The following is a 13,185-nucleotide window of genomic DNA, read 5'->3' as shown; positions in this document are numbered from 1 at the left end:
GGCAGATAGGAAGAGATGGAAGTCATAGAACTGACTGGACACAAGCTTTAAACTAGAATTTTCTGGATTGAAATTTATAAGTCAACTGAAGTTGTTCTAATTGACTCTTTCAGTGGTTTTAATTTTCCTTATGGAATAGCAGTGTGAAAAATGTTAAAGCTCTATTTTGGGGCCAACATTGTGGCGTAATGGGTAAAGTTGCCTCCTGCAACTTTATATAAGCACTGGTTTGTATGCTGGCTGCTCCACTTCCAATCCAATTCCCTGCTAATACAACTGAGAAAGCAGAGGAAGATGGTCCAAGTACTTGGGCCTCTGCACTCACAAGAGAGACCCAGAAGGAGCTCTGGGCTCCCGGTTTGTTCTGGCCCAGCCCTAACCGTTGCAACAATTTGAGAGATGAACCAGTGGGTGGGTGATCTCTATCTCTCTCTCTCTCTCTCTCTCTGTTTCAATCTCTGAAACTCTGCCTTTCAAATAAATAAAAAATAAATCTGTTAATAAAAGCTTTCTTTGCACTTCTTTTTATATTTTAAAATTATGGCATAATATGATTTATGTTAAACTTATTATATATCAATATATGCAATATATGACTACAGTTGTATCTCCAACAGAATTACTTTTACAAACTTAAATGTTACAAATATAACCTACTGTCTGGATCCTTAAAACCTAACTGAAATTTCTTTTCCTTAGTTCTCAAGTACAACATAATAACTAATTTCTGAACCTAAAGATGTTTTAAAATAAATTAATGATTAAAAGGGATATGGCCTTTGGCACCCAGATCTAAATGTGAATTCAAGTTCTACCTTTTATTGTGTTTGCAGAAACTCATTATACTTTCTACATCACAGTAATATAATTCACCTAGTAAGTTTATCAAACACAGAAATAAATATAAAAAGAATCTGATTTATTGACCAGTTGTCTACTTTCATTAATGATTAGCATGTTTTCTACACTTGGACACTAGATCAGCAAGATTTTAACTTAAGGTAAGCAATTTTACCTCCTAAATTTGTCGCAGCTTAATAGGCTGTGGATAGAAATAGTTGTTTTTGTATAAAATGTACTATCAGTATTAATCTGTATATCTCTCTCTTTTACTACATCCAAGACTATAAACTACAATCATCTTATTATTCCACTTAAGGACTCACCTTTGTGGACCATCTATAGGACAAAATAAAAGTAAGCATTCTCTAATCTGTTCCTCAGAGGTCAAATATAATTGGAATTTAGGTTATCCAGGAGTCTGAAAAGACAAAAACTAAACCCTCTTATTCACAGAGGTAATAATTATGGCTTTAAATTGGATTCCTGTAAGTGTTTAGCTCATAAAATCCTAGCTGAGTAAAGTATTGTCTCATACCTTCTCCTGCCTTGGTAGAGGTCTTTTCAGTTGCACAGTACATAGCTCAGAGACTTTTGTCAGAAACTGATATTGATTAGGCCTGAAATATCTGAGTTTTCTTCTGACTATCCAAAATTACAATCAATAATTATTAATTAATGTCTCATTTAAATGTAGATAGAAATAACAGAAACACGTAAAGAGATCATCTGAATGGAGGTTGAGAATTTTTTTAAATTTTAATTGTTTTTAATAGATTCAATATAGTTCAACTCTAAGAGTATGATATTCCCTTTATCCCTTTCACTGACTCTCCCCTTCATCAACCTAAATAGTATTATGTAATTATTTTAATGATTTTGAAATACATAAAGCACAAAAATACAAAAAATGTTCTTTCAATCCCTCATAGTTAGGCAAGGCCCTGGAGCTTTCCCTCAGCAAGCTGGGCTATGCTCAAGCCTGAGACCGGAAGGATACAGAAAGGCAAGATGGGGATGTGTGCGTGTGTGTGTGTGTGTGTGTGTGTCTGTGTGTTTGTGGTGGGGTGAGGAATGGGCTCACTTTGCTGGTAGCTGGGAAGAGACTGAATAAAAAACACTATAGAGGAGAGAAAAACATGTCTTGTTAGTTAGTGTAAAATAAAAAAAAATGAGAAGAGACAAAAGGAAAGAAAGAAAAATATTTTAGATGCATGGGTAGCCATGCTCTCTCTCTCTCTATATATATGTGTGTGTGTGTGTGTATACATACACACACACACACACACACTTTTTTCACTTTTTTTTTTTTTTTTTTTTTTTTTTTTACAGGCAGAGTGGATAGTGAGAGAGACAGAGAGAAAGGTCTTCCTTTGCCATTGGTTCACCCTCCAATGGCTGCCACTGCTGGCGTGCTGCGGCAGGCGCACCGCGCTGATCCTAAGGCAGGAGCCAGGTGCTTCTCCTGGTCTCCCATGGGGTGCAGGGACCAAGCACTTGGGCCATCCTCCTCTGCACTCCCGGGCCATAGCAGAGAGCTGGCCTGGAAGAGGGGCAACCGGGACAGAATCCGGCGTGCCGACAGGGACTAGAACCCAGTGTGCCAGCGCCGCTAGGCAGAGGATTAGCCTGTTGAGCCGTGGCACCGGCCACACACTATTTTTAAGTTCTTGAATATGTACACACACACATATACATACAGGCTTCAAAAAAGTTCATGGAAACAGTATATTATGAAAAAAATTACACACAATTTAATTTTTGAAGAAAACTCATACTTTAATTCTATTTCCATGAATATTTTAATAAGCTCATTTATTAAATACACTCACACATACACTTTTTTTCAATGTAAAATCCCCTCAGAGACTTTAAAACAAATGATTGGGAGTCTGTCTGCCACATTGATCCTTAAACTTTACCTTGTTTTTCTTGCAATGTTCTTAAGTGAGAATTTTAACCCAATTTCATCTACATAAATGTACTCCATAATCCCACAGTCTCTACATTCAGTAGAAACGGTCAATAAAAAATGAATCCAACTTAGTTTGGAGAGCCTTTGATTCCAACGAATTATGACAAGGGAAGGAAAGACCTAAATTACTGGGGGAGGAGACACCATTGAAAGTGTGAGAATGCTGTGACCACAATCTGCAAGCATGTTGAGAATACAGAGAGGAGCAAACTAGACTAGAAACAGAGTAGGATGAAAAGGTGGCAGGCTTGGATGCTAGATCAGAGAATTTTACCACCCGGCCAGTGTGTTCTCAGGAGGGACAGTATCCCGACTCAGGCTGAGGGTTGATCAAAGTTCAGCAGTGTGGCAGAAAGAAAGAACAGCTTAACCAGCTGAGATACCCCATATTTTGTTTTTGTTAATCAGAGGAGACAAAACATTTAGTTAATGATTTATGAATAAAGAATGGGAATACAGAATGTCTGTCCTTGGCCTTATCATAGATAATAAAGGAGACATCTGTAGGTCTTATTCAAGTCAAAAGTGGAAGGGTTTTGTTCGGTTTTGTTTTGTTTTGGTCAGTAAGTCATTTTACCATACACAAAGCAAGTCAAGGATCTCTTTTTAACATACAACGTTTTCCAAGAGCATGGGGTTCAGGTAATATTCAACATTGTCAAATCTCTGCTATCTAATGGTTGGCATATCAATTAAAAATTTTTGTTTAAAAATGATAAAAAAGGAACTAAAGAATAAAAGTCTGCAAGTACGCATGGATTCACCAACCTTGTGTATGACAAAAGGTGTTCTTCCTGGCACAGGCTGCATAAAGCCTTCATTGGCTAAGATCTCTATTCTCAGGTCCTTTAACAACTGTAAGGAAACTTGGTTAACAATCTAAAGGAGGATTCTTTCTAGGTCTTGTGTTTACTTTCCAGTCTTCGATTGTGGTCCTGCTTACATATAATGCAAAAGCAATTTGTTTGCTATTTTTTCTTTTTCATTGTTTTAAAATAGCTTGCTTTTACAGCCTAATTTATTTAACATACAAAATTACCACTACCACAAAGTACATTTATATAACTTGAATTTTGAGAGGATTTTAAGAAAGGCTCCAGATAGAAAAATTGCTTAAATTACATCATTCAAACAAACATTAAAATAACCTGATAACATATAATTGTTTGAGGTCTACCCTTTACTCTCAGTTTCTTAGAGGTAATCTCTAAGCTCCTGGAATGTCCTGCCTCATAACAGGGTATTTTTTTAACCCTGAGACCTTGGATAATAATGGAGCTGGTTAACAATGTGATTTAGGAAATGGGCCTTGTGCCATTAGGTATTAGCTTGACCTCTGGAGGAACTAGAGATGAAGATTAGTTATGGAGGTGGTCATTAAGTACATAACCAAGTCCCAATAAAAATTTTGGACATATAACTCAGGTGTTTTCTCTAGCTGGCAATACTCTATGCATATGGCCATACATCATTGTTACTGTACTTATTTGAAAGCCAGAAAGACATAGAGAAAGAGGCATAGACAGAGAGATCATCCATCTAATGATTAACTTCCCAAATCTCCACAAGAGCTGAACTGGGCCAGACCAAAGTCAGGATCTGGGAACTCCATCTAGATCCTTTGGTGGCAGAGACCTAAGTGCTTGGACTATCATCAACTGCCTCCCAAGGTGTGTGTTAGCAAGAAGCTGGATTCTAAAGTGGAATCAAGACATGAACCCAGGTATTCCCAATATAAGATATAGGCATCCCAGTGGTGTGTTACCTGCGGCACCAAACAGCAGTCTGGTGATGTAGAAGACTTCTCAACTTTGCACTTTCCAATATCCTCACATTCAACATAGACAATACCAATCTAATTAAATACACTTATACAATGTAAGTGAGCATTAAATGTTTTAGAAATTCAAGTTGTTAAATCACATCAGCCAAATACTAAGTATACTGGTAATACATGAGGGCACTTCAAAAAGCTTATGCAAAATATTTATTATGCAAAAGTATGTGGATATTAAACTTTCTTTTTTTAAAGATTTGTTTATTTATTTAAAAGGCAGAGATAACAGAGAGACAAGGAGTGAGAGAGAAAGAAGAGGGGTTGATGGAGAGGGGAGAGACAGAGAGAGACAGAGAGAGAACCTGGTTCACTCTCACTGGTTCACTCTCTAAGTTGCTGCAACGACCACAGCTGGGGCAATCTGAAGTCAGGATCCAGGACCCAGGAGCTTCTTTCAGGTCTCCCACTTGGTGTAGGGGCCCAAGTAGGTGGGCCATGTTCCACTGCTTTCCCAGGCTCATTAGCAGGGAGCTGGATTGGAAGTGGAGCAGCTGGGACTCCAAGCAGCACTCATATGAAATGATGACACTTTAGGTGGAGGTTTAACCTTCTACAACATGACACTGGTCCCTTCAAAATATCTGGTACCAAAATAAATATATCTTTTAATTCCCTTTTCCAAAAAATTTTTGAAATATTCTCATGTATGTGTTTGAATTATATTATTACAATCACAAGTATAATTGGTATAAAGAGGTAATAGTGAACATGGGAGTAAAGCAATGGTCTATCAAATTAGGATATGTATTGTGGGAGTTTTCAGTTTGATCTGGGCATCTTGGCATGTTTTACAAAAGGACTAGACAGTTTTGCTTAACTCGATAAATTGAATAAATTGGATTTAAGTAAAGAAAACTTTTACTGTGTGTTGATTGAGTATATTGAGAAGATATTTTGCCTGTTTTTGGCCCTTCAGACTCAAACATTTTTGTTATTAACTGAAGAAAAACGGGTGCCCTTTTTTCAAAAAAACTATTTTTATTTATTTATTTGAGAGGTAGAGCTATAGATAGAAAGTTAGAAACAGAGAGAAAGGTTTTCCATCTGCTGGTTCACTCCCCAGATGGCTGCAATGGTTGGAGCTGGACTGACCCAATGCCAGGAACCAGTGTATTCTTCCTGGTCTCTCACATGGTGCAAGTGCCCAAGTACTTGGGCCATCTTCCACTGCTTCCCCAGGCTGTAGGCAGAGAGCTGGATTGGAAGAGGAGCAGTCAGGATACAAAGTTGTACCCATATGAGCTACCTGTGCCACAGGTGAAGGCTTAGGCTATTATGTCACAGCGCCAGCCCCAAATGGGTGCCTTTAAATATTTTAAAAATTAAGGGGAAAAAAGATGCCTGGGGAGCCAAATCAGGACTGTTGGATGGATGCCCAGCAAAACTGTGACAAAATTTCCCTTGTTTAATGAAAGGAATGATTAGGAATATGATTATCATGGTGAAGAACTCTCTGTTAAAGCTTTTCCAGATACTTTTCTGCTAAAGTTTTGGCTACCTTTCTTTATTTATTAAAAAAAAAGATTTATTTATTTATTTGAAAGGCAGAGTTACAGAGAGGCAGAGGCAGAGAGAGAGAGGATTTCCACCCGCTGGTTCACTTCCCAGATGGCCGCAACAGCTGGAGCTGTGTCCGAAGCCAGGAGCCAGGAGTTTCCTCCGGGTCTCCCACATGGGTGCAGGGGCCCAAGGACTTGGGCCATCTTCTACTTCTTTCCCAGGCCATAGCAGAGAGCTGGATCGGAAGTGGAGCTGCCGGGACTTGAACTGGTGCCCATATGGGATGCCAGCACTGCGGGTAGTGGATTTACCCATTACAGCACAGTGCCGGCCCTGGCTCCCTTTCTTAAAACTCTTCATAATAAGCAGATGCTATCATTCTTTGCCTGTCCAGAAAAATCAACAGCCAAAAATGCTTGGAGCCTGACAAAAAACTGTTGCCAGGAGCTCTAATCTTGACTGAACCATTTCCACTTCTCATCAACCATTGCTTTGATTATGCTTTGCCTTCAGGATCATACTGGTAAAAGCACATTTCACCGTCTGCTAAAATCTTAGAAGAAATGTTTTGGGATTCGGATCTTACTTATTTAAAGTTTATATTAAAAACTCTATTCCTTTTGCATATTATCTGCACAACAGATTTTTGTATCCATTGAGTACAAAGTTTGCACTGCTTTAATTTTTCAATCAGAATTGCATAAGCTGAGCCAAGTGAGATATCAACCATGTTGGCTATTATTTCTGCTGTCAATCATGGGTCTTCTTCAATTAGGGCACAAACAAGATTAATTTTTCCTCACACGTTGAGAAAGATGGTCTGTCACTTCATCATTGTCTCATCCTTTCTTTAAATGAAGATGTAAACTTGTAAACTACTGATTTCTCTAAAACATTGTTCTCATGGATGTTTAAAATATTATCTATTTTCATTTTATTTGAAAGACTTTCAGAGAAAAACAGAGACAGATGGACATCTATCCCCTGATTTCATCCTCTCAAGCCCACAGCTGCCAGAGCTAAGCCAGGCTGAAGCAAGGAACTTGCAAACCCATCCAGTTCTTCCAAGTGGGTGACAGGGGCCCAAGTGCCTAAGCTTACTGCCTCACAGGATGTACACTAGCAGGGTTGGAGTGAAGCAGAGTTGCCATGACTCTATTCAGGCACTCTGATATGGAATGCAGGCATTCAACTGGCAATTTAACTGCAGCGCCAAACGCTCAACTCTTCATAACTTTTTAATAAAGCATCAATGATTTCACCATTGTTCTACCCAAACTTCACTCCAAATTTGGTATTTGTCCTTGCTTCAATTTTAATAGAATTTATCTTGCTTTGATAAGTATTCTTTTTGAATTGATTTCTTATCCTTCTTAGTGCCCCAAACTACATGCTGTTCAGACTTAACAAATCATTACAAGGTCATTTTGATGAAACAACTTTTTTGAACCCATGAATGATTTTTTCATGATACACCCACTCCATGTACTTCTTGAAAACCCTCCGTATTACACTAAAATTTTGGGAAACAAGTAGCTAGTAATTTGTCCAGGCTCAATATAGATATAGGTCTTCATTTCACCTATGAAATTAAAATACTTTTGCAAAGTAGAATGGAACTAATTCCATAAAGCAAATCTAAAATATAAAGTTATTCCAGGATGATAGGTCACTGCTTTCTATTCCTCCACCAGAAGTTCTAGAATTCAGAGACTGAAGTTCTGTTAATTTTGTTGGGACTGGTTTCCTTCCTGATATCTATGTACATCATAGCAACATGCCAGAACCCCTCGAGCAGAGGAAAAATCTGAAACACTTCCAAACATTGAAAGTTATGTGATTTTCCTAGAAATTTTTTAAAAAGATTTTATTTATTCATTTGAGAGGCAGAACTACAGAGAGACTAAGAGACAGGGAGAAAAGTCTTCCATCTGCTGGTTCACTCCCCAAATGGCCAATGGCAGGAGCTGAGCAGGTCTGAAGCCAGGAACTTGGAGCCACTTCTGGATGTGCCACATGGGTGCAGGGGCCCAAACACTTGGGCCACCTTACACTGCTTTAAGCAGAGAACTGGATCAGAAGAGCAGCAGTCAGGACATGAACAATCGCCCATACAGGATGTGGGCATTGCAGGCAGAGGTTTAGCTTACTATACCACAGCACTGGCACCTAGAAATGTTTTTATATGACTATATCAGTTATCTGTTCTAAAATTTATTTCTTTGTAGCTTGCTCTTAATTTCTTAATTGTTTTAATTTTTCATTGTAAACACATAAGTAATATATTTGATTTGAGCATAGCAGTGTGTGTATGGGGTGTGAGTATTTGTAGTCGTTACTAAATTAAAAAAAAGTGAGAGAGAGAAGGGTTTCGCATGCTGAAAAAATAAACTGAATTCCAACCACCAAAGAAAATAAAGTCAAATACTAATGTTTTCTTTTATAATGACATTTAATTCTTTAAAATTTTATACAGAATAGACTCTGTTTACATAGCATTTCAGCTCTGTTGTTGCAAATAGTAAATATGTTAAAGGAATTAAGAAATTTTGAACAAAGATATAGCATTATGAACTAGCAAATTTAAAAAAATATTTGTTTATTTGAAAGGCTGAGCAACAGAGAGGGAGTGATAAAGAGATTTTCACCCACGGTTCACTCCCCAAGTGATCTTAATCGCCAGGGCTGAACCATGTGGAATCAGGGGATAGGAACTGCATCCAGATCTTTCACTTGGATGGCAAGGGCCCAAAAACTTGGGCCATCAATCACTGCTTTCCCAGGCATATTGGCAGGGAGTTGGATTGGAAGTGGAGCAGCTGGGTCTTCAACCAGCAGTCTGATATAGGATACCAGCATTGCAAGCCATGATTTAATTGCCTGCTCTACATCACTGGACCTTAACAGAACATTTTGAAAATCGAAAAAGCACTGCCTGAAACAATCATGTTGCTACTTTCAATATATACATATTTTTAATTTTGAAGAAACGGACATGATTAGAATGTTGATTTATAAGTAAATTCATTTAACTGGTAAAAACACAGGTATATACATCAAATGCTCTCTATGCATGTATACACTAGTAAAAGCATTGTTGAGAGTTTTGTAAAGACTCCATTTTAATGTCTATTTTATGAGCCACATCCCTTTAAATAAATAATCATTGACTATCAATAGGTAGCACCAGTGGACCTTTCACACTGGGTGCTTGGGGTCTATGATATATCTACTCTGATATCACGCTTTCCTTTGTTTTTCTAAAATTAATTCCAGATACTCAGAGAGGATTCTGTGGCCCAGGGATCATATTTAGACTTCAGGTTCCAGCTCACTGTGGTCACCAGGATCATGGAAGTGATGGTCATGTTCTCTCCACCGAGGCACCTGCAGAGAAGGCAAGATTGGAACACTTAACAGTTTCTTTCACTGGGCCTGTCAGAAGTTAGCATTGAGACAAAGGTTTATTTCTGTACTAATTATCCAAGCTTGGAAAGAACTGGAAATAAAAATCGTTTGACCTGGGGAAAAGTAGAAGAACAAAAATATTTATCTCACCCACCCTGGCTGTATTTCTTTTTTTCCAAGCTCAGTCTTCCTGAAAATCCTGCTGAAAACACCTGAGCATCTATCCTTGTCAAGTTTTGCAACAAATAATTTGGGAGAAAATGTCAATGGAGTAAAAAGGTAGAAACTGGAGGACATGAGAGAGACTGTTTTGTTATTCATTGAGCGTCTTGATACATAGTCATTAAAATTCAATTTTACAGATCCTACTGGCTTTCGCCTATTTTTACATATTGTTCTCACACTATTGTATAGATTTCCTATTATTTTTATGAATAGCTCTTTCATTGCTCTCAAAGGAGAGAAAGGACATTTTTGAACTAAACTCTGTCTTTAGTTTTAGCTTTGGAAAGTACCTTAACTTCTGATTTTATCTGGTTTGGACACATTTCCTCTATTTTTCTCTATAAATAGGAAGTACATCTGCTTTCAACATATATATGCCAAAGAGGTATCTAGGCTTAAGGTGAGCAAAACTTTCACAAGTGGAACTATCAGTTACTCTCTTGTTTAGAATGGTGTACAGTACCTCCCAGTAAACAGAGTCATCATAGCAGTACTCGTCCAGTGGCTGTCCCCAGATAGGTAACCTTAGAATTAAACCTTTGAAGGTAGAGGGAAAATAAGACATGTTATGATGCTGAAGAGGAAACTCTAGTAACTAGCTTGCTGCCATATAATCATGGCTTGAGCCCCATAGTTAACTTTACTGCCAGAAGCTTAGCACATTTTCTAATTTACCAACTGAGTGGATTGGCAATGGTCTGTCACACTGAGAGCATGAAGTACAGGAAAGTGTTTACTTTTTATGCTGACCTGTAGTCAGACCTCCAACAACTGCTGTTCCGATGGAAGAACCCAGGGCAGCTGCCTGCATTGCCATGGTAGACCTGAGAAGCCAAGCAAAGAGAACCTTGTTTTTCCTTGACACTAGCAAACAAATCTCACAGATGGTTTGAATGTCTGCCATCTTCAGGCCAAAGCGCAGCATCACACCAGCAAGTTACCAACATTTGTTACAGCTTTTATTTTAAGTTTTCATTTTCTTTAAATCTCTTGAGCAGTGTTAGAAAATTCCTAGGCACACTTAAACAAGAACCAACTTTTGTTGTACTTTCAGAATAATAGGAAGAGCTTCCGTAGGAAGGCTTCAGCGCTCTCAAAATAGCGTGCCCCGACTGGATTCTCCAGTAAATGCTTACTGCGCACCAGCTCTGTGTCAGCGGCTTTCCAAAACTGAGGATAATCTGTAAAACAGCATGGGCTACCTTCTCTTCTCCCCTTATGCTAAAAAAGCAGTTATAGCCAAATTGGAAAATCTACCAATAAGGATAGAGAAACTATCTTCAGCAAATACTGAAGAGACAATTTGTTGAAGATATTTAAATCTATGTCATCATAGCAGTAGCTACCATAAAATGACAATAATAAAAAACAAACATCATTTGTGGAATGGAGGATTATGATGAAAGTCTAGTAAAATCATATGGGTATTACATGAGTGACAAATGAACTAGGAATGTGGTGAATCTCCTCAACACAGTGCCTTGGTCATTATAGGCAATTAATCCAGAGTTATTGAAACATTAAATTAGTGACTCCAGGAAAGTAAACACTTAGAAAATAAGAGTGTATTGGTGAGACAGGCTTGTCATTCAAGGGAAAGAATTCATTAAACTCTGATTTCTTTTTTTTTTCTATTTGAAGAGTTTAAAATTTTCTACTACATAAAAATTTGCATAAAAGCATACAACATTATAAAAATATAGAACCAAATAAAAAAGAAGGAAAAATGTTGTTATACTTCAAATCCTATCAGAGTAAAAATATAAGCTAAAAATTTATTAAAATGTAATAATTCTATAATTCACATTTTCCTCTTTTATAAGAATTATGTAGGTTGTAGTGCCTTACTGCCACTATTTTTTTTGAAAAGATTTATCCATTTATTTACTTGAAAGGTAGAATGACAAAGAGAGAGAAAGAGACAGGGGGAGAGTAGACTTTCATCTGCTGTTTAACTCCCCCAATGGGCCATCCACTGCTACCTTCCCAGGCACATTAGCAGGAAGCTGGAACTCAAATCAGCACTCTGATATGGGATGCCAATGGCAGCTTAACCCACTGTGCCACAACACAGTCTTCCATTTTTTTCAAATATGTCTTACATATCCTTTCATGTCAGTAAATGAAGATCTAGATCTTAATTTGAATTGGTACTGAGCATATCACTGTGCCAATGTTCTGTAATTATAGTTCTACAGCATGACATTTAGTTTGCCTCATTGTTCCATATTTTTAAAAACCCATTCTCCTCTTAGCTTTCTTATGAACTTGTCCAATTATTCTCCTAAAATAAAACCTATACAAAAATGAGACTATCAGTAAAAGATTATGTATACTTCTAACAGTTTTCCAAACAGGAATTGTACAATTTACATCCCTATATTTCTACTTATACCACAATTCAGAATTAGGATTAGTTTGCTCTTTATAAATTTCAGAAGTGAACAAGTTGAATATTTAATAAATATTTATTTATCTTATTCTCTACTTTTGTGAAATGCATCTTTTTGTTTGTTTGTTTGTTTGTTTTGAACTGCCTCTTAATGTTACAGGAATTTGCTAAAATCTTTCACAAAGTGTTAAAAGTTAGGCTGCCATTGCAAAAATGTCCTTTAAGAACATTAACTTCCTAGAGTTCTACGCATTCCAAATATCTGATCTGCATTTTAATGTGCTGAATAGACACATGTGAGTTGTCTTGGCTCTCGGATAAGGTACTTTATTTGCTGTGAAAAATTTATGAATTATATCCAGGTGAATGAGACTTCTTGGCTTGCCTCTCTCCCCTACCACTACTCATCTTTTCCCCCAAAATAAATTGAGAAGGTGTGGCTTAAGTTGCATACCCAAGGATTAGACCCTCAATCTTGCGCCTTACCCAATGCCTCGCCAGCCAGTGAGACCCACCCTTCCAGAGTCAGACAGACTTGTTTTACTGCATGTGTGTAACTTATCGGCATGGAACCCAAGAAACTCAAATCATGAGGCATCTTTAGTGTGTCTGCACAGTGTGTTTAGACTGAAGCTCATTGACATGTACTTTCAGTGTACTTGATTCATATAAAAATAATTGTAGTGTTTGGTTTCAGTAGCCTATTAGGTCCTGAAGGGAATTTTTAAAAGAGTGACATTTTGGAGATTGGCCTTCAAATTTGCAAAATGGGGCAAAAAAAAAAAAAAGGAAATATAAAAATGAAATGGGTCAACTGTACACATGAAGGAAGAAGCAAATTTTCTATTCAGTAAAAATATGATTTAGTGGATTTTTCAAATATTTATTATAGTTTTAGCATGGTTATTTCAATCTTCTAAAATTGAAAGAAGATTTTTCTTTGCAAGTCATGCAATTCTAGCCAGTGGTCACCCTGAAATATTTCCAGACATACTTTCCACTTTTATT

The 13,185-nt window shown here is 37.4% G+C and overlaps 1 protein-coding gene across 1 annotated transcript in view; it reads right to left on the bottom strand.

Moving 5' to 3' along the window:
- Positions 1–8,595: 8,595 nt before the first annotated feature.
- Positions 8,596–13,185, bottom strand: part of RHAG (Rh associated glycoprotein) — a 29,947-nt gene continuing 25,357 nt past the window's right edge. The window contains exons 8-10 of the mRNA XM_002714380.5: positions 10,536–10,609; positions 10,249–10,322; positions 8,596–9,539 (exon numbers count right to left, since the gene is read on the bottom strand). Of these exons, the coding sequence (XP_002714426.1) occupies positions 9,465–9,539; positions 10,249–10,322; positions 10,536–10,609 (223 nt within the window). The 3' untranslated portion in view covers positions 8,596–9,464. The remainder of the gene's footprint in view (positions 9,540–10,248; positions 10,323–10,535; positions 10,610–13,185) is intronic.

Source organism: Oryctolagus cuniculus, chromosome 5 (assembly GCF_964237555.1).
Source record: "Oryctolagus cuniculus chromosome 5, mOryCun1.1, whole genome shotgun sequence".
NCBI lineage: Eukaryota > Metazoa > Chordata > Mammalia > Lagomorpha > Leporidae > Oryctolagus > Oryctolagus cuniculus.
The sequence above is the reverse complement of the archived record's forward strand: the minus strand, read 5'-3'. Positions and strand labels throughout refer to the sequence as shown.